The sequence below is a fragment of the Felis catus genome, chromosome C1 (genome assembly GCF_018350175.1).
Source record: "Felis catus isolate Fca126 chromosome C1, F.catus_Fca126_mat1.0, whole genome shotgun sequence".
Classification (NCBI taxonomy): Eukaryota; Metazoa; Chordata; class Mammalia; order Carnivora; family Felidae; genus Felis; species Felis catus.
This window is the reverse complement of record NC_058375.1, coordinates 217,261,641-217,287,440: the sequence shown is the minus strand read 5'-3', so window position 1 is coordinate 217,287,440 and position 25,800 is coordinate 217,261,641. Positions and strand designations below refer to the sequence as shown.

General features: G+C 49.3%; 1 protein-coding gene across 2 annotated transcripts in view; it reads left to right on the top strand.

The window, feature by feature from the left end:
• Window positions 1-25,800, top strand: part of IQCA1 (IQ motif containing with AAA domain 1) — a 155,054-nt gene that overhangs the window by 45,325 nt on the left and 83,929 nt on the right. For both annotated transcript variants that reach the window (XM_045034667.1, XM_006935734.5), the window contains exon 7: window positions 20,915-20,999. In XM_045034667.1, the coding sequence (XP_044890602.1) occupies window positions 20,915-20,999 (85 nt within the window). The remainder of the gene's footprint in view (window positions 1-20,914; window positions 21,000-25,800) is intronic.

The window sequence follows — 25,800 nt, the reverse complement described above, 5'->3', positions numbered from 1 at the left end:
AAGGAGGCTAAAGCCCGGGTGTTTACTGGCAGAACTGAAACCCGGCTGTGCGAAACTTGCAGAAGCGCGAACACCTTGTAAAACCAGAGCTGGTTTCAGGCAGGGGTTCGGAATTGGCGCCTCTGAGGACTTTTAAAGGCGTCCAAAGAGAAGCCACTAGAGTGGGCACGGCAGATACGTCTGGGTAGTGGGACCACAGCTTCTTTTGTCCCTTCACACTCCAAGTGTCCCACCTGGACCACACGTGCCCTTCAGATTGGAAGAAGTTTCCGGAGGACGGCGAAAGGGCGGGTCACACACGGGTGCGTCAGGGGCTCTTTGTTTGGAATTCTCTCTTCAGCAAATCCTCAGGGGCAGCCGTGGTCCCGAGAGGAGCTGTGAACACGTGTAGGTTACTCATAGCAGGAGGCGAATGACTGTCCTGCCACCTGTTTTGGTGGAAAATATGTTAGGTTGAGCACAGGGCGTGAGAAGAGGTGGGATGAGAAATTGAGCGCCTGGCATTGCCCACCGAGGCCTCGGGGACAGGTGCGCCCCCCATGTGACATCGTGTGTAATATGCCCGTCGTCACGCCAAATCAAGTTAAGGGCACCCAGCAGCCAAGGGCACCCGCGGTCTGTCCAGGTGCTGAGTCATGTTGAAAGACGGGCCCTGAGGCTCTTTTGTGAAGGTGCAGCAGACAGAGTCCCTTTCCGTGGACCACAGACACTCCAGCTTATATTCCCGGCCCCCACTGTGCCTGCCACTGTGCTGTCCTTCTCCGTCTATCCCGCTAGACCGCAAGCTTCCGGCGGACACGGCCGTGATGTCTTCCTCCCGACCAAGCACAGGGCCTGGCATTCAGCAGGTGCAATACACCTGCGGAGCTGAGCTGAGCTAATAGGCAGAGAATGCCTGAAGGTCCAGCTAAATGTCACAGTTAAGATCGGGCTGGACCGCACTGCCTCGCAAGCTGGAGCCTGCATCACCGTCAGCGGCGAGGTCAACTGATGGTCTGCATTTTTTTTTTTTTATTTTAATTACCTCCCACTCTTTCTACTTAATCATTTTGTACCTGTGATAAAGCCACTTAAGATGGGATCTACCCTCCTAGCAAATGTTCAAGGATACAATGCAGCGTTTGCAACCACAAGCTGCGGGCTGAACGGCAGGTCTCTGGGGCTTGTTCGTCTGCAGAGCCGAACTCTGTGCCCTTTGCCTAACCCCACCCCGTTTCTCCCTTACCCCCCACTCATCCCTGACAACCTCCATTCTTCTCGCTGCTTCTATGAGCTTGACTATCTTAGGTCGCGCATGTAGGTGGAATTGTGTGCTCTTTGACCCTCTGTGCATGGCTCATTTCACTCGGCAGACTGTCTTCCGGGTTGCAAATGGTGGGACTTCCTTCTTCCTTCTGGCCGAATAATATTCTGTTGTATGTATATACCACCAATTCTTTTCTTAAATTTATTTATTTATTTTTGATAGAGAGAGAGAGAGAGAGAGAGAGAGAGAGAGAGAGGGAGCAAGCAGGGGAGGGGGCAGAGAGAGGGAGAGAGAGAATCCTTAGCAGGCTCTGCGCCGTCAGCCCAGAGCCCGAGGTGGGGCTCAAACTCACGAACCGTGAGATCGCGACCGCAGCCGAAATCAAGAGTCGGGTGCTCAACCGACTGAGCCGCCCAGGCGCCCCGCCCCCCCTTCTTCATCCACATATCCCTTAATGGATATTTAGTCGGTTTCCATATCTTGACCTCTGTGAATAATGCTGCAGTGAACACGGGGGTGGGGAAGAAAAAAAACTCACTTCCTCCTGTGTGCTTCTCCCCTACCACACACTGCTATCACCCTCACGAGCGTTCGTTCACTGCTGACACCAGGGCTGTGGGTTTTCCACATGTGGAGGAATTTCCTCAGCACCAGCTGGGCGCCCCACAGTTCAGCGCAGTCCCCCGGTCACGGTGCCGGAGCCTGCAGGTTGGGGGCTCAGTCCTACAAGGCTCTTCCCCTGCAGGTGCCAGTCACAGGTCTCTGGTTCTCACCTCTATGTACTTCTGACTGATCAGCTATAAATTGGGGTTCCGAGGACTCCCCATTGGGTTCCATAATTCGCTAAAATAGCTCACAGAACTCCGGGGAACCCTGAGGTCTACTGGTCTATTATGAAAGGAGATAGATGAACGTCCAGATGGAAGAGACGTATGGGACAAGGGACCGGGGAAGGGACACCACCGCCCCCAGGACCTCCATGTGTTCACCGGAGGACCTCCAAACCCTGTGCTTTGAGGACTTCTGTGGAGGTTTCATCACAGAGGCACGATCAACCATTAACTCAATTTCCATCCCTTCTCCGCTTTCTGGAGAATAGACAGCGGGACTGAAAGTCCCGAGCCTCAAATCATGGCTCGGTCTTCCTCCTGACGAGCCCCCATTCAGCAGCCCCCCAGACATTGTTTCAGCAGAACAAAAGGCACTCCTGTCACCCAGAGATTTACGAGCCCTGTGCGAGGAACTGGGGTCAAAGATCAAATATTAGAACAAAGCATTCTCTTAGTGCTCTGATCAATTAGGAAATTACGAGGGTTTTACGAGTCTGTGCCGGGAACTGAGGGCAGAGAGCAACGTGTAAACTTTCTATTATTTTAGTGTGCGTATAACCGTGCCGTGCTCAGCTTGTTTCCCAAAAGTGGGACCGTGTGTCACAATGGCCACACCAATTTACACTCCCACCGACAATGCACAAGGCCTCCTTTTTCTTGTTATTTTTCATCTCTGAGTCCAGCCGTTCTGACAGGTGCGAGGTGCTGTCTCATTGTGGTCCTGATTTGCATTTCCCTGATGATGAGTGATGTTGAGCATTTCTTCATGTACCTATCGCCCATCTGTAGGTCTCTGCTTGAGAAATGTCTCTTCGGTTCCTTCACCCATTTTTTTTAAATCAGGGTATATATTTTTTAATATATATTGAGTTGTAGGAACGCCTCATATATTTTAGGTGTTAACCCTTTGTCAGATAGATGACTTGCAAACTTTTTCTCCCATTTTATTAGGTCGGCTTTCACTCTGTTGATTGTTTCCTTTGCTGCACAAAAGCCTTTTAGCTTAATGTCATCCCCCTTGTCTATTTTTGCTTTTGTTGCCTGCGTTTTTGGTGTAGAGTTCTGAGTTTCTAACAAGCTCCAAATGGATGCTGATGCTTCTGCTCCTGGGACGGTACTTTGAGTGGCTCTGGGCCAAAGTTACTGCCACCCTCTGCCAAGGGAAGGGGGACGTGTAGGGAGCCCCTGTAAGGAGTGGCAGAGCACCACTGAAAAAATTAAAACCAAAATTATCCTGGGAATGTGAAAGCCCTCAGGTCTACTGACTCTATTACCCGGGAAAGTCAGACGACTTTGGGCCGTCTGCTTTATGGTGCGTGTAATACGTCATGACAGAGGACCGACTGTTCTTTGGATACAGAGCCTTTAGGTTTGTTGTAGCTAGCCCTTCATTTCTGTGTCTTACGGTGACATATGTCGACATGTATGTGTTGCTCCGGACAGAAATTATCCTGCCTTCATGCTTCATAAATTCGTATTCTCCGTTTGATCCAGTAAGGTCAGAGAGCCTGCAGAATTAACCTTTGCGCCCTAAAGCTACCCTTTTCTGTAATGCATTCCATTGCTGTGTGTACGTGGTTATTTCTTTTTAAAAGTAGCGCGTAAGAAATGAGTTTAAACCATGCATTTCTGTTCGGCTAACGTACACTCTTCCTCTCATGACTACTTTCCCAGGCTTTCTGGATTCTTGAAATAGATAAGGGAATGTGGATGAACCATGGTCAGGGTTTTGAACCAGGAGCGTGTGAACAGAAACTGAGGGCAGCCTATCTGAATGCGAAATCTCTCCATTCCTTCCTCAAGCGGTCTGCTCTTGCCCAGGTGTTTGTAAATATCCCTTTGCAAATATTTAAGACAGAAAGGTGCAAGGACGCCACGTGGGGTCATTTTCCCAACAGGAGAGTAACCGAAATCAGACTGATCCATCACGTGATCACTAACATGTTGTTTCTTTCGATAAAATGCAAATGGGCAGGGGGTTGGGCAGGGAGGCTCCTATAGGATTCAAGCACGAGCGAAGGGATTACTTCCGAATCGGGAAGGAAACTTCCGTCTTGAGTGATAACTGCTTGTAATATCCCACTAACAAGGAGAAACACCAGTGAATAAATCAGGTTTCGCGATGTGCCACTGTGCAATTGCACACCACTTTTTCCCCCTCTCCTTTGAGAAACGGTGAGCCCCTCAGTTTCCCAAGGAGGGCCGTGGTAATTAGGCCCATGTGCAGCCAATTGCCTTTATTGAGTGTAAGTGAATTTATAGACAGCAAGTGACATTTTGGAGGCTTCTGTGCAGGGGTACAAGCTGCTTTCTTTAGAACACAGGAGAAATTTATGAGCCTGCTGACATTAATGGAGGTAACTGGATGACTGGGGGGGGGGGGGGAGTACCAGCCGGAAACCCCTCCACCCGTATATTTTTCATACTTGATGAAACACAGATAAATCTCTGTCCTGGGAGTCTGAAACGGTGGGACCCATTGAAGCACAGTGTCAGACCTCAAGGGAAATATTTATCATTTTCGTAGTTCTCCTTTCTAAATCACTGCAAACTAGCACTGGTCATTTTCCCGTTCGTGCGAGAATTGTTGACAATATGCATAAATTTTTAATAGGCCCTAACTTTACCAAAGGTTCTGCAAACCCCATTTGCTAGGCACGGGTGTTTTTCTCCTCAAGCTTCCTCAATAAAAGCACATAAAGTCAGATCGCTACGTCAAGTATCTTTTTATAAGAAAGTAACATTAATCACGGAGTAGATTCTGTAGGAAACTAGCGTTGCCTGTCGCCGCCAACTCCTGTCACGTATAAATCATAGAGCTTCTAGAGCTGAGAGGAACTTTAGAAATGGTCTAAGAGGCACACCATGCTTGTTTTTAACAACCAAGTGGACAAACCCAGTTCAGCTACACCGTATGGCAGAGCGAGCGAAACAGGTCCCCATAGTGATGGAGGTTTTGTCTCACGCCACACAGCTAATTAGCGGCTGTGGCCCCGACTTTCGTCATTTCCAGGAAAATACTATTTTCACGATACGTCCAGCCACCAGATGCCTCTTTACTGGGGCCAAAGCTTTATTTTATGTTTTTGTTACTGGGACCTAAACCAACAGTTGCTTCCCGTGACCTCCCAGCTCCGCGTGGCTCGCGCGTGGCTCCCTCAGTGGAGCCGAGCCCGTAGGCTCTGGAGCGGATCTGCGTGGACAAGTCACCGAAAGCCTGGGTTTTCTCATCCGAAAACCACTGACAATAACAGTACCTACCTCGTAAGACTGTTGGATGCGTTAGAAGAGGCAATGATACCAAGTTCTGAGCCCATGAGTGTTAATAGTTCCTTTGGGGCACCTGGATGGTTCAGTCGGTTAAGCATCCAACTCTTGGTTTCAGCTCAGGTCATGATCTCGCGGTTCGTGAGTTCGAGCCCCGCGTCGGGCTCTGTGCTGACAGCTCGGAGCCTGGAGCCTGCCTCGGCTTCTGTGTCTCCCTCTCTCTCTCTGCCCCTCCCCCGCTCATGCTCTGTCTCCCTCTCTCTTTTTCTCTCTCTCCCAAAAGTAAAAAAACGTTAAAAATTTTAAAAGTAATAATAGTATTTCCACTAGTATGGAAGGTTCATTGCAAATCATCTCGGTATGTTTACTGGATCGGGTTATCCAGAAATTACACTGCATTTTCAACCACCCTAGTTGGTCACATTCAAGGCGGTCAGGGTACAGGTGAGAAGCAGCAGCCGACGTAGGGAACACACCCGCCTGCCGAGGGCCGGGCAGTCCATCTTTTCCAGCTGGAAAGTCTGTCTGACTTGAAGTCTTCTCTGCTGGTTCCGTGAAATCATCCGCTTTGTCCAACAATCCCCCCCACCCCCCCGCTCCCATCCGTGGAGGCTCACTTTGGTCGGGATGAGGTTACATCATACAAGTGGCCGTGCCATCATCTGACAAGAGAGGGAGGGTCCGGGGCTCGAAGAGCTGATAGGAGCCCCCCACGAGCTGCTCTCCCTCCTGTTCTCTCGCACCTCCTCGCAAGCGAGGCCCAGGGCCCAGGCCTGCGTTTCCGTCCCCTCCCTGTCTCCCTGGAACTCTCATCCGCCGCCCGGAGAGACGTGGAGGTCCGGCCCGGTATCAGCTGGCTGGGGGAACTCTCAGGTCCGCGTGCCCAGAACCTCATCCCCTCAGAGCTGTCCCCGCACGGCCTTTCACACCCCAGCGGACGGAGAACCCACCCTGCCCGTCCCTGAGGCACGACCCTGACTCCTCTCCTTCTCTGAGCCCAAATTCCAGTCCGTCAGAAGATTCCATCGGCTTCACCTTCACAACATGCCCCAAACCCACCACGTCTAGGCCTCTGTCTTTGCTGCCGCCGGGCCTGGTCTGAGCCGCGTCAGCCCTAACCTAGACTGCGTGGCCCCCTGACTCATTCCTGCGACCACCCTTGCTCTCCGAATCTGTCTCAACGTGATGACAGTGCATTCGCTCTTTATCGCTGCATAACCATATCAGTCTGGCTTACGGACTTGGTGGCTGGAAACCACAGCCACTGAGCGTCTCGCGGCTGCTGTGGATCCAGAGTCTGGGCTGAGCTGCGTCCTCTGCCCTGGGTCCCCTAGGGCTGCAGACGGGGTCACATCGGCTTCCAAGCTCCAGTGGCAGCTGGCGGCGTGCAGTTCCTGGGGGGCTGCCAGACCGAGGGCCCCAGGGCTTGCTGGCTATTAGCCAGAGTCGCCCCCCGCTCTGTGGGGGATGGGCCCCTGGGTCTGGCAACTTGCCTCATCAAAGCCAACAAGGGAGGGAGTCTACAGACACGTGGAGCAATCAGAGAAGTGACATCCCGCCATCCTGTATTCCGTGGGTTACGAGCCAGCGGCCGGTCCGACCCACACTCAAGGGGAGGGAAACACACAAAGGTGTGAACACCGGGAGGCGGAGAACACAGGGACTGCATACAGTCTGTCCACCACACAGAGGAAAGGTCGTCCTTTAAAATCTGAAGGCGGGTCATGACCCTGCAGTGGCTCCTTTGTCACTCTGGGGCTCACTGGCCCAGGGACCTGTTCCTCCCCAGGGCAGGTGTTGTGACCTCGTGGCAGGAGCCCCCTCCCTGGGAATTTTAGCTCCCAGACCTGCCCCAGGTTTGTGCTCTGTTGGGGCTTCCAACAGGATCTGGGGAAAGGGAAATTAGGGGCATGTGATTTGGGTGCTGGACCCTTATTCTGGAGGACTTTAAAAAAATTACATGCCGTGGGACGCCTGGGTGGCTCAGTCGGTGAAGCATCTGGTTAAGCTCAGGTCATGATCTCACATTTCGTGAGTTCGAGCCCCGCGTTGGGCTCTGTGCTGACAGCTCAGAGCCTGGAGCCTGCTTTGGATTCTCCCCCTCTCTCCCTGTCTCCCTCTCTCCCTCTCTCCCTCTCTCTCTGCCCCTCCTCTGCTCACACTCTGTATTGCTGTCTCTCTCTCTCTGAAAAATAAATATTTAAAAAAATTTTTTTGAATTACACGTCGTGATTTTCTTGTCCATCTCCAACCCGTTTGTGTTTTGATTTTTGTCTCTGACTCAGTTGTCATTTCAGACAGTACTTTTTAGATTTCCAAGTGGCTCGAAATCAGACCGCCAGTGTCTAGTCCCAAAAATGTAAATAGTTAAGTGCTAAGAAAATTCAGTGTTGTGTAATACCAATAAAAGCAATGTGATCGTCTCAGCTCATGCAGAAAAATCATTTCATAAAATCAAATACCCCCTTCTTATTTTAAAATGTAAAAATGGAGGCACACCTGGGTGGCACAGTGGGTTAAGCATCCGATTTCGGCTCAGGTTATAATCTCATAGTTTGTGGGTTCGAGCCCCACATCAGGCTCTGTGCTGACAGCTCAGAGCCTGGAGCCTGCTTCTGACTCTGTGTCTCCCCCTCCCCTGTTTTGCTCTCTCTCTCTCTCTCTCTCTCTCTCTCTCTCTCTCTCTCAAAAATAAACATTTAAATAAATGCATACATGCATACATACATAAAATAAAATTTAAAAATGGAAAGACAAGGATTAATTCTTAGCATAATAAAATGTAAGCTGAATAAAAGCAAAAACTTTTATAGGTTCTGTTTACTGCTTTTTCCCAGTGCCTCAAAGTGTCTGTGGCACATTGTAGATACTCACCTGAGTAAGTTCTAAATGAGTGCGTGAATAAGTGAAACATCCAGGACTTTTTAAACCAAAAGAAAGCCATGCACTTGAAGAAACGCTGCAGGCCTTCTCAGGAAAGGACAGTATGGATGGCTTTTGCCCCTAATATTAGTTCGTTCCATGAGATAAATTATTTTCAGTATGACATGAAAAGGAAATAAGTATTTTAAAGAAAGTGGCACAACGTAGTTTTTAAATCAGCGATAGAGTAAATATGAAAGAAAAATATGTGAAAGTTTAAGAAGGCTGTAAATGTTAAAAGGAAGGAAGACGAAAAGACTTGTATAAGTGGGCAGACTCACCATGCTCCCGGTCCAACGGAAAGACGACGTGTCTGCTCCAGGTAATTGCTAGACCGCAATTCCAATTAAAATCCCAACAGGATTCTTTATTGAACTTGCAAACATAACTATTAAAGTCATTAGGATTAAAACAAGAAGGGAACACCAACAGGGCAGGACAAACGGCACTCTGTTTTCAAGTATATTATTATGAAGAAAAATACGGTGAATGCATTCTACGAATATAGAAGCAGAAACGTGAATCAACAGGGCGAACTGGAGAGCCCCGGAAGTGACAGACAGAGATGGAAATAGTGTATGATAAATTAAGTGACTAGAAGTAATAAGACTGCAAACGACATAGTTACAAGAACTAGACTGACCTAATTATTAAGGCCACCAGGAAGTAGAAAGCAGAATGGAGAACTTAACTCTCCTAGACACAGGTCACAATTTTCTGACTTCTAGGAACAAAAATATTGTCAAAGAGAATTGGATTGATTCCACTGTAAAATTTACGAAGTGTGTATCCTAGTCAAACCCTAAAATAAGACAGAAAGGGAAACCGACCAGGGGTGCCTGGGTGGTTCAGTCGGTTAAGCGTCCGCCTCTTGATTTTGGCTCAGGTGATGATCTCACGGTTTGTGAGTTCAAGCCCCACGTAGGGCTCTGCGCTGACAGCACAGAGCCTGCTTGCTCTCTCTGGTGCTCTCTCTCTCTCTCTTTCAAAATAAATAATAATAAAAAAAAAACTTGAAGAAAAAAAAAAGGAAACCAGCCAAATACGACCTGTATGTTTAATGTAATTTATTTTACTTTGTTGTTTATTTAATTACCAACATAATTCCTATACGCTGTGGCACGGAAAGCAATACTCAAATGCATACAGAAGAATTTACTGGTCTTCCCCCATCCATTCCCACAGCTGTGCATGAACCTAGGTGCACACAGGGACACAGCTCGCCAGTCTCCACACACCTGCGGACCGAAACACCCACACCTGAGGCTGTCCGCCTATCCCCTTTCCTTTCTAGAACGCATATCACTTCCCAGCCTGGTCTTCCCCCTTAATATTCTACCATTAACATCTCCGCCATTCCTATAGAGCAGCTGGTCTTTGCAAGAGCTCCGAGTGTGTATAAGGTGCCCATGGTGAACAGGTAAAAAACAGGCGAAGTTCTACCTGTCCTTTGGTAGACCTTCTACCTTTGGTAGACCTTCTGTCCAAGGTAGAACAGAAGCAGAGTTCTACCTTGAGGCTTCACCATAATTATATAGCCAATCCCCAGGGGTGCTTATTTGCAGGGTTTGATCGTAGCTTTTATTATTTACAGTTTTTACTAGTACAGACAGTGCATAGCAGAGTATCTCTGCCTTCACTTCTGTGAGGATTCCTAACGGCGGAACCGTTGGGGCAGGAGGGTATCCAGGGCAACCGTGGAAGTCTTAGGAATCCGTTGTCTAAGGGTTCACGCAAACACAGCAAGTGGCTGTGATGAGTGGGGACGCCCTGCGCATCCAGACACAGGTTCGAGTTCAAGTCGGAATCTGGGCTCTGGAACCACTTGCCTTAGGATAAATCACTTGAACTCTCGCATTTTCAAATTTCCTCCTTCGCAAAATGGAGGGAAATGCGTATCTCACAGAATTTCTGTAAGGACGAAACGAGAAAGTACTTGGTGAAAGGCAGGTGTGAAAACGCGGTGTAAACCTCCGTGCGACACGCATCTTGTGAGCTGTTGTCATTTCTGCCACTTACGTGGATCCGAGAAAGGATGAGACGCAGATGCACGGGGCACATGGCAAAGTGTCAGCCTCACTAGCAGCTGAAGAAATTCAAGTCCACATCTGGCTTCCACTCCTCACCTAAACTGGTCAAAACCCGTAAAGGCAAAATGGGGAAGGCATCGGAGGAAGAGGAGAGCTGACGTGTGGGCGCCACGGGTGAGCGGGTCTCCAGTGCCTCCCACGGGCGGAGCAGCCAGAGTCGGGCTGAGTCTCCTTTCTCGGCTCTTGGCCCAGGGCTTCCTGTCGGCAGTAGGTCTCTAGAGATCTTCCAGAGAACCAGCACATGTCCAGGAGCGGAGTCCTCGCGCTGATAAAATACAGCGTGAGGAAATATTTAAAAGAATATTTGTAAGACCTGTAAGTACACACCCTACCGTTATTGTAAGTCTGGAAAAACCACATCTTCTCAGCAAACAGGGCTCCCGGCTGACAAAAGATCTTTTTCCACGTCCTGGTTCGGGAAAACAGACTGCGAAGGGAAACGGGAACCGCCTGGCGTGTCCGAGCGTGACTTCTCTTCTTTTCGGGAAACGACCGGGTGCCTTTCCCAGTGTGCTGCCATGACCCTGCCTCCCCGGGGGAACAACCAGTTGGGGGCATGCGGGCATGGTTGTCACAGATTATAATCCTTCCCGTTGAAGATCAGGAGACACGGGCATCCTGTGTGGAGCCTCTCATTTTCCGGAACGGGTTGGGGCTGTTAGCGGGAGACGCCTGTGAGGTGCGCACTGAGGTGACCCGAGCTGAGTTGGGTCACAGTGCGCGGCAGCTCTGGACAGGCCACGTCGGGGCCTGGGCGTCCGGGCAGGTTCTCCACCCAGTTCTGGCCCTGCCCCCACACCGCGGAGCCCGGGTGGACAAGTATTTCAGGCGCAAGGAGGAAACGGCTGGGACGCCTGGTGGCTCAGTCGGTTGAGTGTCCGACTCTCGATTTTGGCTCGGGTCACAATCTCACGGTTCGAGGGTTCAAGCCCCGCATCGGGCTCTGTGCTATCAGAGCCTGCTTGGGATTCTCTCTCTCCCTCTAGTCTGCCTCTCACTCTCTCTCCCTCCCTCTCTTTCTCTGTCTCTCTCCCCCTCCCTCTCTTCCTCTCTCAAAATAAAGAAGCTTAAAAAAAAAAAAAGGGACACGGCAACGCCATTGCCTCAGCCACCCTCATACCAGGCAAACACTATCTGTAGAAAAGAAAATACAGGATACTTCCCACTTGCCCTTGTGGAGGTCAAGAGTGGGCAGGAGCAGCCCCTGACCTCGGGCCAGGTTGGGGGCTTGGGGTCCATGTGTCTCAGGCAGGAGCCTCTGTCTTAGGCTAAGAGAAGCTTGGGCACAGCGTCGGGCCAAAGACAGGATTGTGAGCGAGGATCGTGGACCAAGGATTTGGATGGGGGTGGGGCAGAGTGAGAATTAAGTGTTCGGCCAGGACGAAACAGTGCGATGGCTTTACACATGTGAAGCCCACGTGGGAGCTCGGTTAGGGGAGAGCAGGTGTGATGGGTGCAGGCCTCGTCCCCTTAAATAATTCTGATTGTGCAGATGGAGTCAAGAGCAGGACTGGTAGAAGAAGCTGGAAGAAATGTCCAACGACTGCAGATGTCCAACCCCGGAACAACTACAAGACAGCATCACCTACATTAATTCTCTGGCAGGGACGGGGACTTGGTGGCCCCTCCTGCTTCTTTCTTTTGTAATAGTCCAAGAGTAATCAGACTTAGTGATACGCAAGTGTCTCTGGGGCTTGGTACACGATATATTGCACATCCAGCGATCGCATTCAGATCTTTCTGAATATTTTTTAGGCGAAGGGTTAGACGAGTAACTTTAAATTCTATCTTTTGGAAATTGTACTTAATTTAATACGAATTACACTTTGTTCCCCAAAGCTGAATTCTTACTTTATAAATTTTTTTTAATGTTTATTTATTTTTGAGACAGAGAGAGACAGAGCATGAATGGGGGAGGGGCAGAGAGAGAGGGAGACACAGAATCGGAAGCAGGCTCTAGGCTCTGAGCCATCAGCCCAGAGCCCGACGAGGGGCTCGAACTCGCGGACCTCGAGATCGTGACCTGAGCCGAAGTTGGACGCTCAACTGACTGAGCCACCCAGGTGCCCCTGAATTCTTACTTTAAAATGAACGTAGGGGCACCTGGGTGGCTCAGTCGGTTGAGTGTCCAACTTCGGCTCAGGTCATGATCTCACGGTTCGTGGGTTCGAGCCCTGCGTCGGGCTCTAGGCTGACAGCTCAGAGCCTGGAGCCTGCTTCGGATTCTGTCTCTCTCTCTCTCTCTCTCTCTCTCTGCCCCTTCCCCACTCATGTTCTGTCTCTCTCTATCTCTCAAAAATGAATAGACGTTAAAAAAATTTTTTTTAAATGAACATAACCCCCATGGGATATGCCAGCATTTGTTTCCAGGTGACTGAATGGTAAGAGCTCAGAAATACCTGATGAATCCAGTCTCATCAAGCTCCATGTGCCTTTCTCATGCATCGTGTCCTTGGACGATTTTCTCCTTTCTTGGTGTTCCTTTTCCGTCGTGTTCTGTAGACTTGGGCGAAATGAGAGAGCCCTCATCTGCGCGGTTCAGGTGATTTTCCATGCGGCCCCGTGCCATTTTCTACGTCACTCGCCCCATTAGGTGGTCTGACTGCCCGGCTGAGCCACCTGTCCTGGGCTTGCCTGCTGCCCCCGTTGGGGGACAAATAGAAAGTCGGAGGGGGTCCGCGAATGGCGCCGAAGCATGTGCAGCACGGTAACTTTGCAAACCAGCAAAACGATGAAAGATCATCAAATGTCTTTGGAATCAAGATTCAAAGTCTAATTGAGGGAACGCTGTGAGCTCAATCATCACGCACAGAGGCAGCGTGTTGAACACGATAACGTTGCAGGGGTGTTTTGTGTGCTACAATCTAAGTGGAGAAGATCCCCGCATCTATGAAAGGGTTTTCCAAACTGTAAAGAGAAACTGAAGTCATGATCCAAAACTAACCTTCCATCCTGTTCTTCCCTACCCCGCACGTACCTACCTGGGCGGGACCTTCGGCTGTCAGATGAGAGGGAATGTATTTATTTGGCTGAAAAACTTATTTTATACAAGGTGGTCGGGGAAGACCTCTCTGATACGATGCCGTTTGAGCGTGTGTGTTATCTCTGCGGGAGAACCTGTCTCTGAGGAGGGAGAACCCCCAGTAGACGGGGAGCAGCTGGAAGCAGGTGAGCAGGGGGAAGGTGGTGAGGGCCAAGCCAGGGAGGTAGCAGGTGAGTGTCACGAAGGCCACTGCAGGTGGAGGAAGCATATAATTAAATGTCCACACCAGGCCACTTAAGAGTGAAAGGGGGTGCCGTTATGAATTGCATGCGACAGAACCTGTAAGGAGGGACCTAAGTTAACCTGATCCGAAGGCCATTGGTTTTCACTTTGAGTGAGAGAGTTGGCAAACTTTGAGCAGAGAAGGGGCGTGATGCGATGCGGCTTCTGTTTTAAAAGGTTCGCTCTGGCTGCCGCAAGGAAGGTAGTCAAAGCAGGAGTGGTCGGGGGCAGTGGGGGGGACAGCAGGGCATCCTGTGCCTTGTAGTAATGCACACAGAGTTGACGGTGGCTGGGACCAGCACAGGCAATGACAGGGGGTCGGATGCAGGGTTTGCGGGCGGATTGAACAGAGGCACGAAGGAGGAACGTGCTGGAGGACGATTCTAGGTTTTTGCCCCTGGAGGCAACTACGAGCGCTTCCATTTTCTGAAATGGGGAAATGCAGGCGGAGGAGGGGGTTTGGGGGACGAGGTGAGGACAGAGGCTGAGTTTGCGACATCTGGGCTTGAGGAACTCGCTGCACTTCGGACGGAGGTGGTGGGCAGGCGTCGAACGTAGGTCTGCAGCCCGGGGGACAGACGAGCCGGAGACACGGCGCTGGGAGGGGTGAAGTGCACGGTGCTATTTGAAGCCAAGAAACCGGATGAGACCCTGATGCACATGCACAGAGAAGAGCCCAGGAGCAGAGCCCTGGGTCCCCAGCACCTACAGTCCGGGAGCCGAGGAGACCCTGACCCGGAAGGCTGAGCAGGTGGCCATCAGGGGCAGCAGAGCCTAGACGGAACCTTCCTCCTGAAATGAAGGGACAGTCAAGGGCTCAAACGCCGATGAAAAGCCTCGCAATCTGAGCTCCTTCTGTGTGAGACGGAGGAGGGCGGCCTAAAAAGATGGAGGAGGGGGGAGAGAGACGAGAGGAAGCCAAGAGAGAGAACCTTCCAGAAGAGAGGACTCGGCCATGTGACAGATCCAGAGAGAGTGGAGGGGAGCGGTAGAACGACCGCGGAAGTCGCCAGCAGCAAACTTGTTGCCAGGCTCGTGGATTAGCTTCCTACGGTGACCGTAACAAGTGCCACAGCTGGGTGGCCGAAACAGCCGGAGTTCACTCCCTCACTGTCTGGGGCTCCAGTCCAAGACCGCCGTGGCGTCAGCCAGGTTGGTTCCTTGCACAGGCCGTGAGGGGGAAGCTGTTCCAGGCCCCTCCTTGGCGTGTGGATGGCCACCTTCTCCCTGTGTCTTCACATAGTCCGTGTGTGTCTGTCCTGGGGTCCTAGTCGCCCCCTGTTTATAAGGACACCAGTGACATTAGATGCGGGCCCATCCTGCCCCCTCCAGTATAACCTCCTCTCAACGGCCCTATTTCCAAATGAGGCCACGTTCTCAGGTCCTGGTGGTTAGGATCAGGCCGGCCCGTCTGGGGAGTGGTGGTCCCTTCCACCAGTCAGAGAGAGGACCAGCTGTCTCTGCGGCTCCCCACTCCCCTCCCCGGACACATTCAGGCAACGAGTAGCAAAGTCCCCGGGAGGGATGGGGAGGAGAATTTTCCAGGCCGAGACCCCATCATCTTGTAATTCCAGTTATCTGACTACTGCCAATGTTCACAGCACGTGTCAGCCCTAAGCACAGTGGCGGGTTTTCCGGACAGGAGGCCTGGATAAGGCACCCGTGGTGTTCAGACACCGCGGGTGGTGACCAGACAGCACGTCTGTACCCAAGTGAGAGGACAGCGCCTGCCCCCCGGTGATCCTGGGACTGTGGAGAAGGTGAAGACAGGAATGAGGTGCCCGTGGGGGGAGCAGAGTCCAGCAGAAACCATGCGTGTTGTTTCCGCCTGTAATCCTTCCTGACACTGTGTCATTGGAATTACTCCCCCAGAAGTCCCCCGATGGGCTTTCACCTGCAGCCGATGCTGTCAGCCCCAGCTGTTTCTGCCAGGAGCACAGTGGGAGCCAAAATCATATTCTCTTTACTCGTCCCCAAGTCAAGGCCAACGGTCCCTGCAGTTTTCACACCTTGCAGTGTGCTGAGCCCAGAGTGACACCTTACAGCTCGTCACCTTACAGCTTCCTTATGATTAGCGGCAGGAGAGATCAGGTGTGTCCCAGCTTTGAGCACCCTGACTCGGGAGAGGGGAGGCCACCGCCCCGCAGCTGAAAATGTGAGGGTGAAACCCAGCAACCAAGGAAACAGAGTAAAATTCAATATCTGTCAGCATGCTCTAAGTGACTGAGTCACAGGACACACAGGACAGGGCGACAGGGACAGGGAGAATCCCAATCAGTGCACACCCAGGGCGCACTTAGAATATCCCAAAGCTGGTGGGCGCCTGGGTGGCTCAGTCGGCTAAGCGTCCGACTTCGGCTCAGGTCGTGATCTCGCGGTCCGTGAGTTCGAGCCCCACGTCGGGCTCTGTGCCGACAGCTCGGAGCCTGGAGCCTGCTTGGGATTCTGTGTCTCTGTCTCTCTCTCTGACTCTCCCCCATTCATGCTCTGTCTCATTCTGTCTCAAAAATAAATAAACGATAAAAAAAATTAAAAAGAATATCCCAAAGCTGGGAAACAACCACTCTGGGGCCAGAGGACTCCTTATGAGGGAGGAAGAACATGGGGATGGTGTGAGCACAGCAAGTGTGTGTGTGTGTGTGTGTGCGCGTGCGTGCATGATGCAAGTGTGTGTACATGTATGTGTGCGCGTGCATGATGCATGTGTGTGTGCATGATGCGTGTGTGCATATGCATGCCTGATCCATGTGTGTGCGTGTGCATGTATGATGCAAATGTGTGCACGTGTGTGTGTGCACATGTGTGCATGGAAGTGAGACAGAGCTATCAGGCTATGCTGTCATGTCTCGATAAGAATTTTAAAGTCTATCTTTTAAATGTGTGCCCTACAACAGTTTGTGCAGTCTCTAAGGCCAAGACATCCAATTTCAGTTTATGGTTAATTACTTAAACTAACGTGACTTAAAAAAAAACAAAGTATGTCCTTTTATCTGTTAAAAATAGATATATTTGATCCTGTTTTTGCAAAAAGTACTAAGAAAACTATCATACATGCATTATTAAATCTTACTATGACAATTGACGTGTAACATAATTATGAATTCTATTTTAGAAATGGCACATGTAAATCCTGTTTGTGTTCAGTTTATGTCAGTTTCTAGGTTTGTTCTGAGTCCCCCAAAACACTCAAGCTTTAAAGTGTGGAATTAAAATTAGACAATGGAGCTGCCTGTAAAGTGGCCGTCAGAGGGATGGGCGGGTGGGTGCACAGAGCAAGAGCGCTTGAGCTTTTAATCCAAATGTATTCATAGTTGTTTGGGTTTTTTTATTTTTTTAATGTTTATTTTTGAGAGAGAGAGAGAGAGAGACATAGTGTGAGCTGGGAAGGGGCAGAGAGAGGAAACAGAATCTGCAGCAGGCTCCAGGCTCCGAGCTGTCAGCCCAGAGCCCAACGTGGGGCTTGAACCCACGAAACGTGAGATCATGACCTGAGCTGAAGTCAGACGCTCAACCGACTGAGCCACCCAGGCGCCCCAAATGTATTCATACTTTTTAACCTGTCAAGGCCAAGTGAAGCACAGAACAAGATAGACTGTGGTCAGGCAGTTTAATAAGATTTGAGATTTGAGTCTTGTGAACAAGCAGTGTCTGAAGTCAAATACGTGCATCAGCCATGTGATTGTGGAAGGTGAGAGCATCAGGGCAACAGCTGACATTTCAATCTTCAAATCACTGTCTCCCATCACTACATCCAGAATCTCATTGGTACTAATCAGGTGTGTGTTGATTGAGCATATGAATAGATGGATGGTTGGATAGATTGGATGGATGGATGGATGGATGGATGGATGGATGGAGGGATGATGGAGGGATGGATGGATAATGGATAGATGTATGGATGGACGGATGGATGGATGGGTGGGTGAATGGATGGATGATGGAGGGATGGTGGATAGATGGATGGATGGGTGAATGGATAGATGATGGATGGGTGGAGGGATGGATGAGTGGATGGATGGATGGATGGATGGATGGGTGGATGGATAGATTAGATGGATGGATGGATACATGGATGGGTGGATGGATGGATGGATGGATGGATGGATGGATGGATGGATACATGGATGGGTGGATGGATGGATGGATGGATGGATGGATGGAGGGATGGATGGGTGGATGGATGGATGGATGGATGGATGGATGGATGGATGGGTGGAGGGATGGATGGGTGGATGGATGGATGGATGGGTGGGTGGATGGATAGATTAAATGGATGGATGGATACATGGATGGGTGGATAGATGGATGGATGGATGGATGGATGGATGGATGGATGGATGGAGGGATGGATGGGTGGATGGATGGATGGATGGATGGATGGGTGGGTGGGTGGGTGGAGGGATGGATGGGTGGATGGATGGATGGATGGGTGGGTGGATGGATAGATTATATGGATGGATGGATACATGGATGGGTGGATAGATGGATGGATGGATGGGTGGGTGGAGGGATGGATGGGTGGAGGGATGAATGGATGGATGGGTGGGTGGATGGATAGATTAGATGGATGGATGGATCATGGATGGGTGGATGGATGGATGGATGGATGGGTGGGTGGATGGATAGATTAGATGGATGGATGGATACATGGATGGATGGATGAATGGATGGGTAAATGAGTACATGAGTCCAGCAAGGTAGCTACAATGATGGCAGCTCCATTGACAGAATGTCACTTAGCATGTGACATAGTCTAGTCTATGTCTAGTGACAATGTCACTAAGCAGTGTGACTTAGTGCCAATGTCACTTAGCATGTGATCTCCTATTATCATCCTGCCCTTTCATTTGGCCACATATGCCCCATCGTGTTCAGTGCTTTTCAAAGCAAAGCTAAGGAGCTGAGTCATGTTCCTATTAAATGAGCCCAAAGGAAAGGCTCAGAAGACCTGAGATATTTTGTGCAGACAATGATGTGGCTGTTTTAAAATGCTTGAAGAGTAATCCTGTGGAAACAATGGGGCAACAGCCAGCAGGGATGTTGACTCCTAAGCATGAACCAAGCAGCAGCCCCAATTCAGAGTCAGCCCTCACCACCATGCATGTGCCTTTCAAAAAAAGGTTTCATTTAACAATATCCTTGAGGACACGGTAAAAAGTAATCTTATTAAGAAGACTTGGCAATTGGGGCGCCTGGGTGGCTCAGTCAGTTAAGTGTCCCACTTCGGCTCAGGGTCATGATCCTGCGGTTTGTGGGTTCGAGACCCGCATCGGGCTCTGTGCGGACAGCTGGGAGCCTGGAGCCTTCTTCGGATTCTGTGTCTCCCTCTCTGTGCCCCTCCCCCGCTCACACCCTCTCAGTGTCAAAAATAAATGAATAAACATTAAAGAAAAAAGACTTGACCCTTGACTACACAGCTTTTTAATATTCTGCCTGATAAAATCAGAAGTGCACTGAATGCTTTTGGCCGCACGCCGAGTGTGCTGGCTATCTGGACGCACACCTGTGGAGCCGTCTGCTTTCAGCCGAACCAGCCACTTTACATGGAACGTCATTCTTAACGGAGCAAACAACGGCCAGATTCTCAAAAAAGTGAACCAAATGAGCCTGAAGGAAAACCTGGCATGGCAGAAATTAAATTTTTGGAACTCTTGGGATCACCCCCGTGAGCCTGAGAGCTTCCCATTACTCAGGCTTTTGGTTTTGAGATCGGCGGAATTGCTAATGAATGACGAAATGTGGCGAACGTGAGGACAGGTTTTCTTCCCAAACTTCAACCGAAACAGCGTGTGGCACCAGAACGAATACGGAAGCAGATAGGAGCGGCCAGCTAACGCCCAAGCCAGGCATTAAAAAGGCTTCAAAGATGCAGAACAGTAACACTCTTCTATTTTTGTTTGTTTGTTTTCGGGCATGTACTAAAGATGTTACTTACGTGAACATATAAGGGGTTTGTCAGTGTGGTTATTAAGTGAATTTAAAATGCACGTGTTAGAAATTTCTCCGTTTTAGTATCTAACACAGTAAATACTTGTAGCTAGAACTCACATAAACAAGAGCTCTTTGAGATGCTCAAAAATTCTAAGAGTATAAAGGGCTCCAAAGGGCAAATGTTTGAGAACCACTGTTGTAGACTCATCTTCAGCACGGCTGTCTCCTCTAACCCTTAGTTTCTCTGCCTCAGTAGACCCCCAGGCACATAGAAATAGTAACCACACACACCCCTCGCAAAATTCCTCAAGATTCAATTGCCAAGTCTGCGGGGCGCCTGAGTGGCTCAGTCGGTTGAGCGGCCGACTTCGGCTCAGGTCATGATTTTGCGGTCTGTGGGTTCAATCCCCCCATCGGTCTCTGTGCTGACGGCTCAGAGCCTGGAGCCTGCTTCGGATTCTGTGTCTGCCTCTCTCTCTCTCTCTCTCTCTCTCTGTCTCTCTGCCCCTCCCCACTCATGCCCTGTCTCTCTCTGTCTCTCAAAAATGAATAAACGTTAAAAAAAATTTTTTTAATAAATTGCAAACTCTGCTTTTTGAAAGGTAAAAATTACACGGTGACACAAAAAACTATTTGGATCCCGTGCAAAATGGAGCCTTAGCCTTACGGAAACTTAAGAGCGTGTCCATGTATCTCGTGCACCGTTAGTAAATTTGTCATCCGAACAGCTCTATCCTTCTGTTTAGTTTCAAAACCCTGTGTTTATTCTAAATTTTAAACAGGAAGAAATGATTTGTGCTTCTGTCTTCATTCCTAACTTAAGCACAGAGTGTCTCAATCATTTTAAAAATCTGTTTTCAAGAGAGGGGTGTCTGTCTCCGAGTAACAATTACCTGGAGGAAACAAACCTCTAGGAACGTCTCCGAGGTCTCTCCACTCCTCGGAGGCAGCGTGTCCGGCCGCAACGGGCAGGGAGCTTCCACGCTGACAACCATCACTCATTTATTTTTTTTTTTAATTTTTTTTAACCTTTGTTTGTTTTTGAGAGACAGAGAGAGGCAGAACGTGAGCAGGGAGGGACAGAGAGAGAGGGGGAGACACAGAATCCGAAGCAGGCTCCGGGCTCCGAGCTGTCTGTTAACGCAGAGCCCGATGCGGGGCTCGATCTCACGAACTGCCAGACCATGGCCTGATCTGAAGTCGGACGCTCAACCGACCGAGCCACCCCGGCTCCCCAACCGTCACTCATTTAAATGAGCGTAAGCAGAGCCAGCTAGTGGGAAATACTACAGAGGGGAGTTCTGTATTACGTCCTGAATTACGGAGTTCATTTCCACTTAATCTCCCTCTTTTGCTTCCTCAGGAACTTAACAGGCACGTTTCCTGACTACCCTCATGTAGAAGAAGGAGGGTCAGCTCTTATTTTCTCCAACAAGACCCCACAACAGGTACGAACACGCTTGAGAAACGAAACACAAATATACTGCAACCGCGTTTCTCTTGAAGCGTAAGCTGGATGGGTTCGTAGTGTTACTAGGTTTGGGTGATTTCCCTACACGTGTTCACAGGGAACTACTTTTGGGGTTTCACCAATGACGTACTTTTAAATTTATTTCAAAATGAATTCCTTCTTTCTCCCGTCTTGCCTTTCAAAGAGACGTGACAACGCGTGGGGCTCACTTTCTTGGTAAATTCTGAGCAGTTTGACTTCAAGGGCCCCTTGATGCTCTGGCCCCTGCTTGTCTCTCAGGGTCGTCTCCTGCCCCCACCTTCCTGCCACGGACTCCAGCGGCCACTCGCCCACCCTCCTCATGCCTCGTGTCACGGCATCTGTGGTGCCTTTGTGTGCGTCGTGCCCTCCTCTCATCCCAGGGTGGCCTTCTGCCCCTCTTCCCCCACTTAGTTTCTGCTCACCGTCCGGACTCAGCTGTTTGCATACTGACACTCTTCCAGAGAAACATCTCTATAGATGCTCCAGTGTCGTCTGATGCAATTGACTGCTAAAGCTATTTTTATTAATTTATTTATTTTTAAAGTTTATTTCATGCATGGGCAGGGGAGGGGCAGAGAGAGAATCCCAAGCAGGCTCCACGCTGTCAGCACAGAGCACGACGTGGGGCTCAAACTCACAAACTGCAAGATCATGACCTGAGCCAAAAACCAAGGGTCAGATGCTTAACCAGCTGAGCCACCCAGGCACCCTTAGAGCTATTTTTAGAGATGTCTCAATAAACTATAAATAGAAAAAACATTCTTTTTTTTTTGTTCTTATATTCATTTATTTTTGAGAGACAGAGGGAGACAGAGCACAAGTGGGGGAGGGGTAAAGAGAGAGAGGGAGACACAGAATCCGAAGCGGGCTCCAGGCTCCGAGCTGTCAGCACAGAGCCCGACACGGGGCTCGAACCCACGGACTGCGAGGTCATGACCTGAGCCGAAGTTAGACGCTTAACTGACTGAGCCACCCAGGCGCCCCAATAGGAAAACCATTCTTAACCTCAGCGTATTTATCATAGAAACCAAGAGAAGATTTGCATCATACCCAACAGTAGAGTACTACGAGCATTGCCATTAAAAGTGAAACTCATACTGATACACTCAAGCTGGTATACTTGACTACATAAAGCTCAAATGGCAAACAAATAAATGGCATAATTCAAATTAAAATCATACGATGAACTGGAGAAAATATTTGCGACATAGGTGACAGTAGCTATCTTTCATACATAAAGAGTTCTTAGAAAATACTAAGAAAAATCTAAACAGCCCAGTAGAAAAGCAGGGGAGAAAATGTTACCTTAATTTAAAAATTTTTTAAATTCACTAGCATCGAGACTTAAATGTAAAATAATGTCACTATATCTCTTTTCACCTATAGGGTTGGTAAAAATTTTAAGTCACGGTCATCACTGGAGTTGGTGAGCATGTAGAGAAAAGCCACTCTCGTCCGCTGTGGCTGGATACATAAATGCGTCAATTAGCATGACATTCTTGAGGGACGTGGGCCAAGTAAATATGAAATGTTTAATGAGTATACTCTTTGACCCATAAACGCTATTCAAGGAATTTACTCCAAGGACATGGTAAGACAAGTTGCCGTAGATCGGAGCCAACAAACTTTTTCCATAAAGGGCCAAATGGTCAATATTTGAGGCTATGGAACAACGTTCTCTGCCACAGCTGCTCAACTCTGCCATCCTAGCATGAAAGTGAACACGGACAGTAGGTAACGAATGGGCATGGCTGTGTTCCAATAAAACTTTATTTACAAACTGGGCAGCAGGCCGGATTTGGCCCCTGCGGTGTGATTTGCTGCCCCCTGCCATACACATGGCTGAACCAGCTGTCCGTGTCTGCCCCGTTTGTAGCACTGACGAGGAAAACAGACTAATGCTCCTTAGGAGGGACCCAGTTAAGGAACACGAAGCACACGCAGAGGTAAAAGCCATGCTACAGGTCAGGGTTTCTCACCCTCAGCACTACTGACCTCCCACCCCACCCTGTGCTCCCCTGAGTGAACCCTAGGGATCAAAGGGAAGCGCTCTTCCCCCCCACCCCCCATCAGAAGCTGACCTCAGCTTCCCAGCCTTCACTCCGCCCTCCGGCAGACTCCTGTCCTCCTTGGAACTCAGCGACCACATAACCCCCCCAGCCCATCAAACCCTGCCTTGAGTGGCTATCATTCCGACTTGGTGCCATTTCTCGTTTTTACACGGTTAGGTCTTGTCTCTGCAGCTACGTTGTCAGGCACACGCTGTGTCCTGAAAGCCCACGGCCAGGCCCCAAATGCATTTTGTGTTAGTTTAGAAAGGGAGTGATCTCAGGATGAAGAAAGTTGGTGCCGTGTCTAAATCGTGTACAAGAGACGTTCACAAGTAGGGCTGATGTCTACTAAAAACAAAAGAAACTGAGGATCTCCAGTTAATACATTAAAATAAAGCAAAGGAGGCCAGCCGCAAGGCAGCAGGACTTTCTTTTAATGTTTATTTATTTTTGAGAGAGAGCATGAGCATGAGCCCTGGAGGGGCAGAGAGCGCGCGAGAGAATCCCAAGCAGGCTCCGCGCTGTCAGCACAGAGCCCGACTCAGGGCTCGATCTCATGAACCACGAGATCGTGACCTGAGCTGAAACCAAGAGTCAGATGCTTAATGGACTGAGCCACCCAGGCGCCCTGAGGCAGCGTGACTTTTAAACATAGGTGAGTGAAGACTGGGGACAGCGTAGTGATGATGAACCAGAGTCCCAGCACTCGCTACGTCCACAGCCTCCCCTCGCACCTCAGTTTTCTCCTCCGCAAATGGACATCCCAGTGCTGCCTCCTTCCCGGGGCTGATGTGATGGTTAGATGAGGTGATGTGCGTCATGTACCTCAGGCGGCGCACGTGGAAATCTTGCAGGAGGTCGTAACAGTCGTCGCTAACGGAAGGAGGAGGATAGAGACAGGCCAAGCACAAGCATGGTCGCATGTACCTAAAGAGTCAACTTTACGTTTGTAAAAAACAAACAGTGCAAACACTTGCTACGAAGTGAGCATAATCCCATTGCTACCAACTCCCCAGAAAGGCTGAGGACAAATAGAACCACAGACCAGTCTTCGTTACAAGTTTTAATGCAAAAATTCAAACCGAAATATCAGCACGCCAGAACCACTGACAGCCCAGAGCCTGGAACCCGCTTCGGATTCTGTGTGTCTTTCTCTCTCTTCCCCTCCCCTGTTCGTGCTGTTTCTCTCTCTCAAAAATAAATAAATGTTAAAATAAATAAATATTAAAAAAACAAATTCAACAGCCATTTGTGATATTATGAAACAAACCAAAAAAATCAGAATATAGGGATACTTCTTGAACGTGACAAAGTATTTCTTGGTTCAAGATCTAATATTGTGCTTAATGAAATTCACAAGCGACAATTCCACCAATGTCATGAAAAATACAAGGGTGGCCATTTTCACCACTGTCCCCTAGGATCTATCAAGCACGGTGGGACAGGAGAAAGAACGTAGAGATAGAGAAATTAGAACGGAAGAGGCAAAGCGGACACTTTTTGCAGGTTTGCTCTACACGTAGAAGAATAAACTGAACAGCCCCTTCCCACAGTACGAGAAGGAAGACGGGGAGTTCCAGAGAGCAAAAGCGTTCGTGTGTGCAAACAGCGGCTGGAAAGAAAGTAGAACAGAACGGTCCGTTTTCAACAGCAACAGCAACAAAACAATAAAGCATCCAGGAACAAACTTAATAATAAATGTGTGTTCTATGTGAAGAAAAGTTCAAAACGCTGTGAGGGATGCAGAGGACAAGAGATAAAAGCACCCTGTGTTCTTAGGCAGGGATACGCAGCACCGTAAATATGAGTCAGCTCTCCCAAACTTCATCTGTACGTGTACTACGATCCAAACAAAAATACCAGTGGCATTATGGTGGAGGTGGGGTGGGCAGGCCTCACAGAATGTGACCAACCTGATTTTCCTGTTTTTTAATTTATATTTATTTTATTTATTTTTGAGAGAAACACAGAGAGAGAGAACAGGCAGGGGAGGGGAAGAAAGAGAGGGAGACACAGAATCCAAAGCAGCCTCCAGGCTCTGAGCTGTCAGCACAGAGCCGGACGTGGGGCTTGAACCCACAAACTGTGAGATCATGACCTAAGCCAAAGTCAGACATTCAACCAACTGAGCCACCCAGATGCCCTGTGACCAACCTGATTTTAAACTTTAAATAGAAAGTCAATACCCAAGAATAACCAATAAAATTCCAAAAGCACAATATAATGAGAAGAAACTAGCCCTACCCAGTATTGAACCGTGTCAATGAGAGCCCATTGCGGGGGTCTCAGTGGCTCAATCAGTTAAGCGTCTAACTTCTGCTCAGGTCATGATCTCGCGGTTCATGAGTTCGAGCCCCGCGTCGGGCTCTGTGCTGACAGCTCTGAGCCTGGAGCCTGCTTCAGATTCTGTGTCTCCCTCTCTCTCTACCCCTCCCCCACTTGTGCTCTGTCTCTCTCTGTCTCTCAAAAATAAGTAAATGTAAAAAAAAATTTTTTTTTTAATTTCTTTTCCTAGGGGCGCCTGGGTGGCTCAGTCGGTTGAAAAGAATTTTTTTTTTAATTTTTTTTTAACATTTATTTATTTTTGAGACAGAGCATGAACGGGGGAGGGTCACAGAGAGAGGGAGACACAGAATCTGAAACAGGCTCCAGGCTCTGAGCTGTCAGCACAGAGCCCGACGCGGGGCTCAAACCCACGGACTGTGA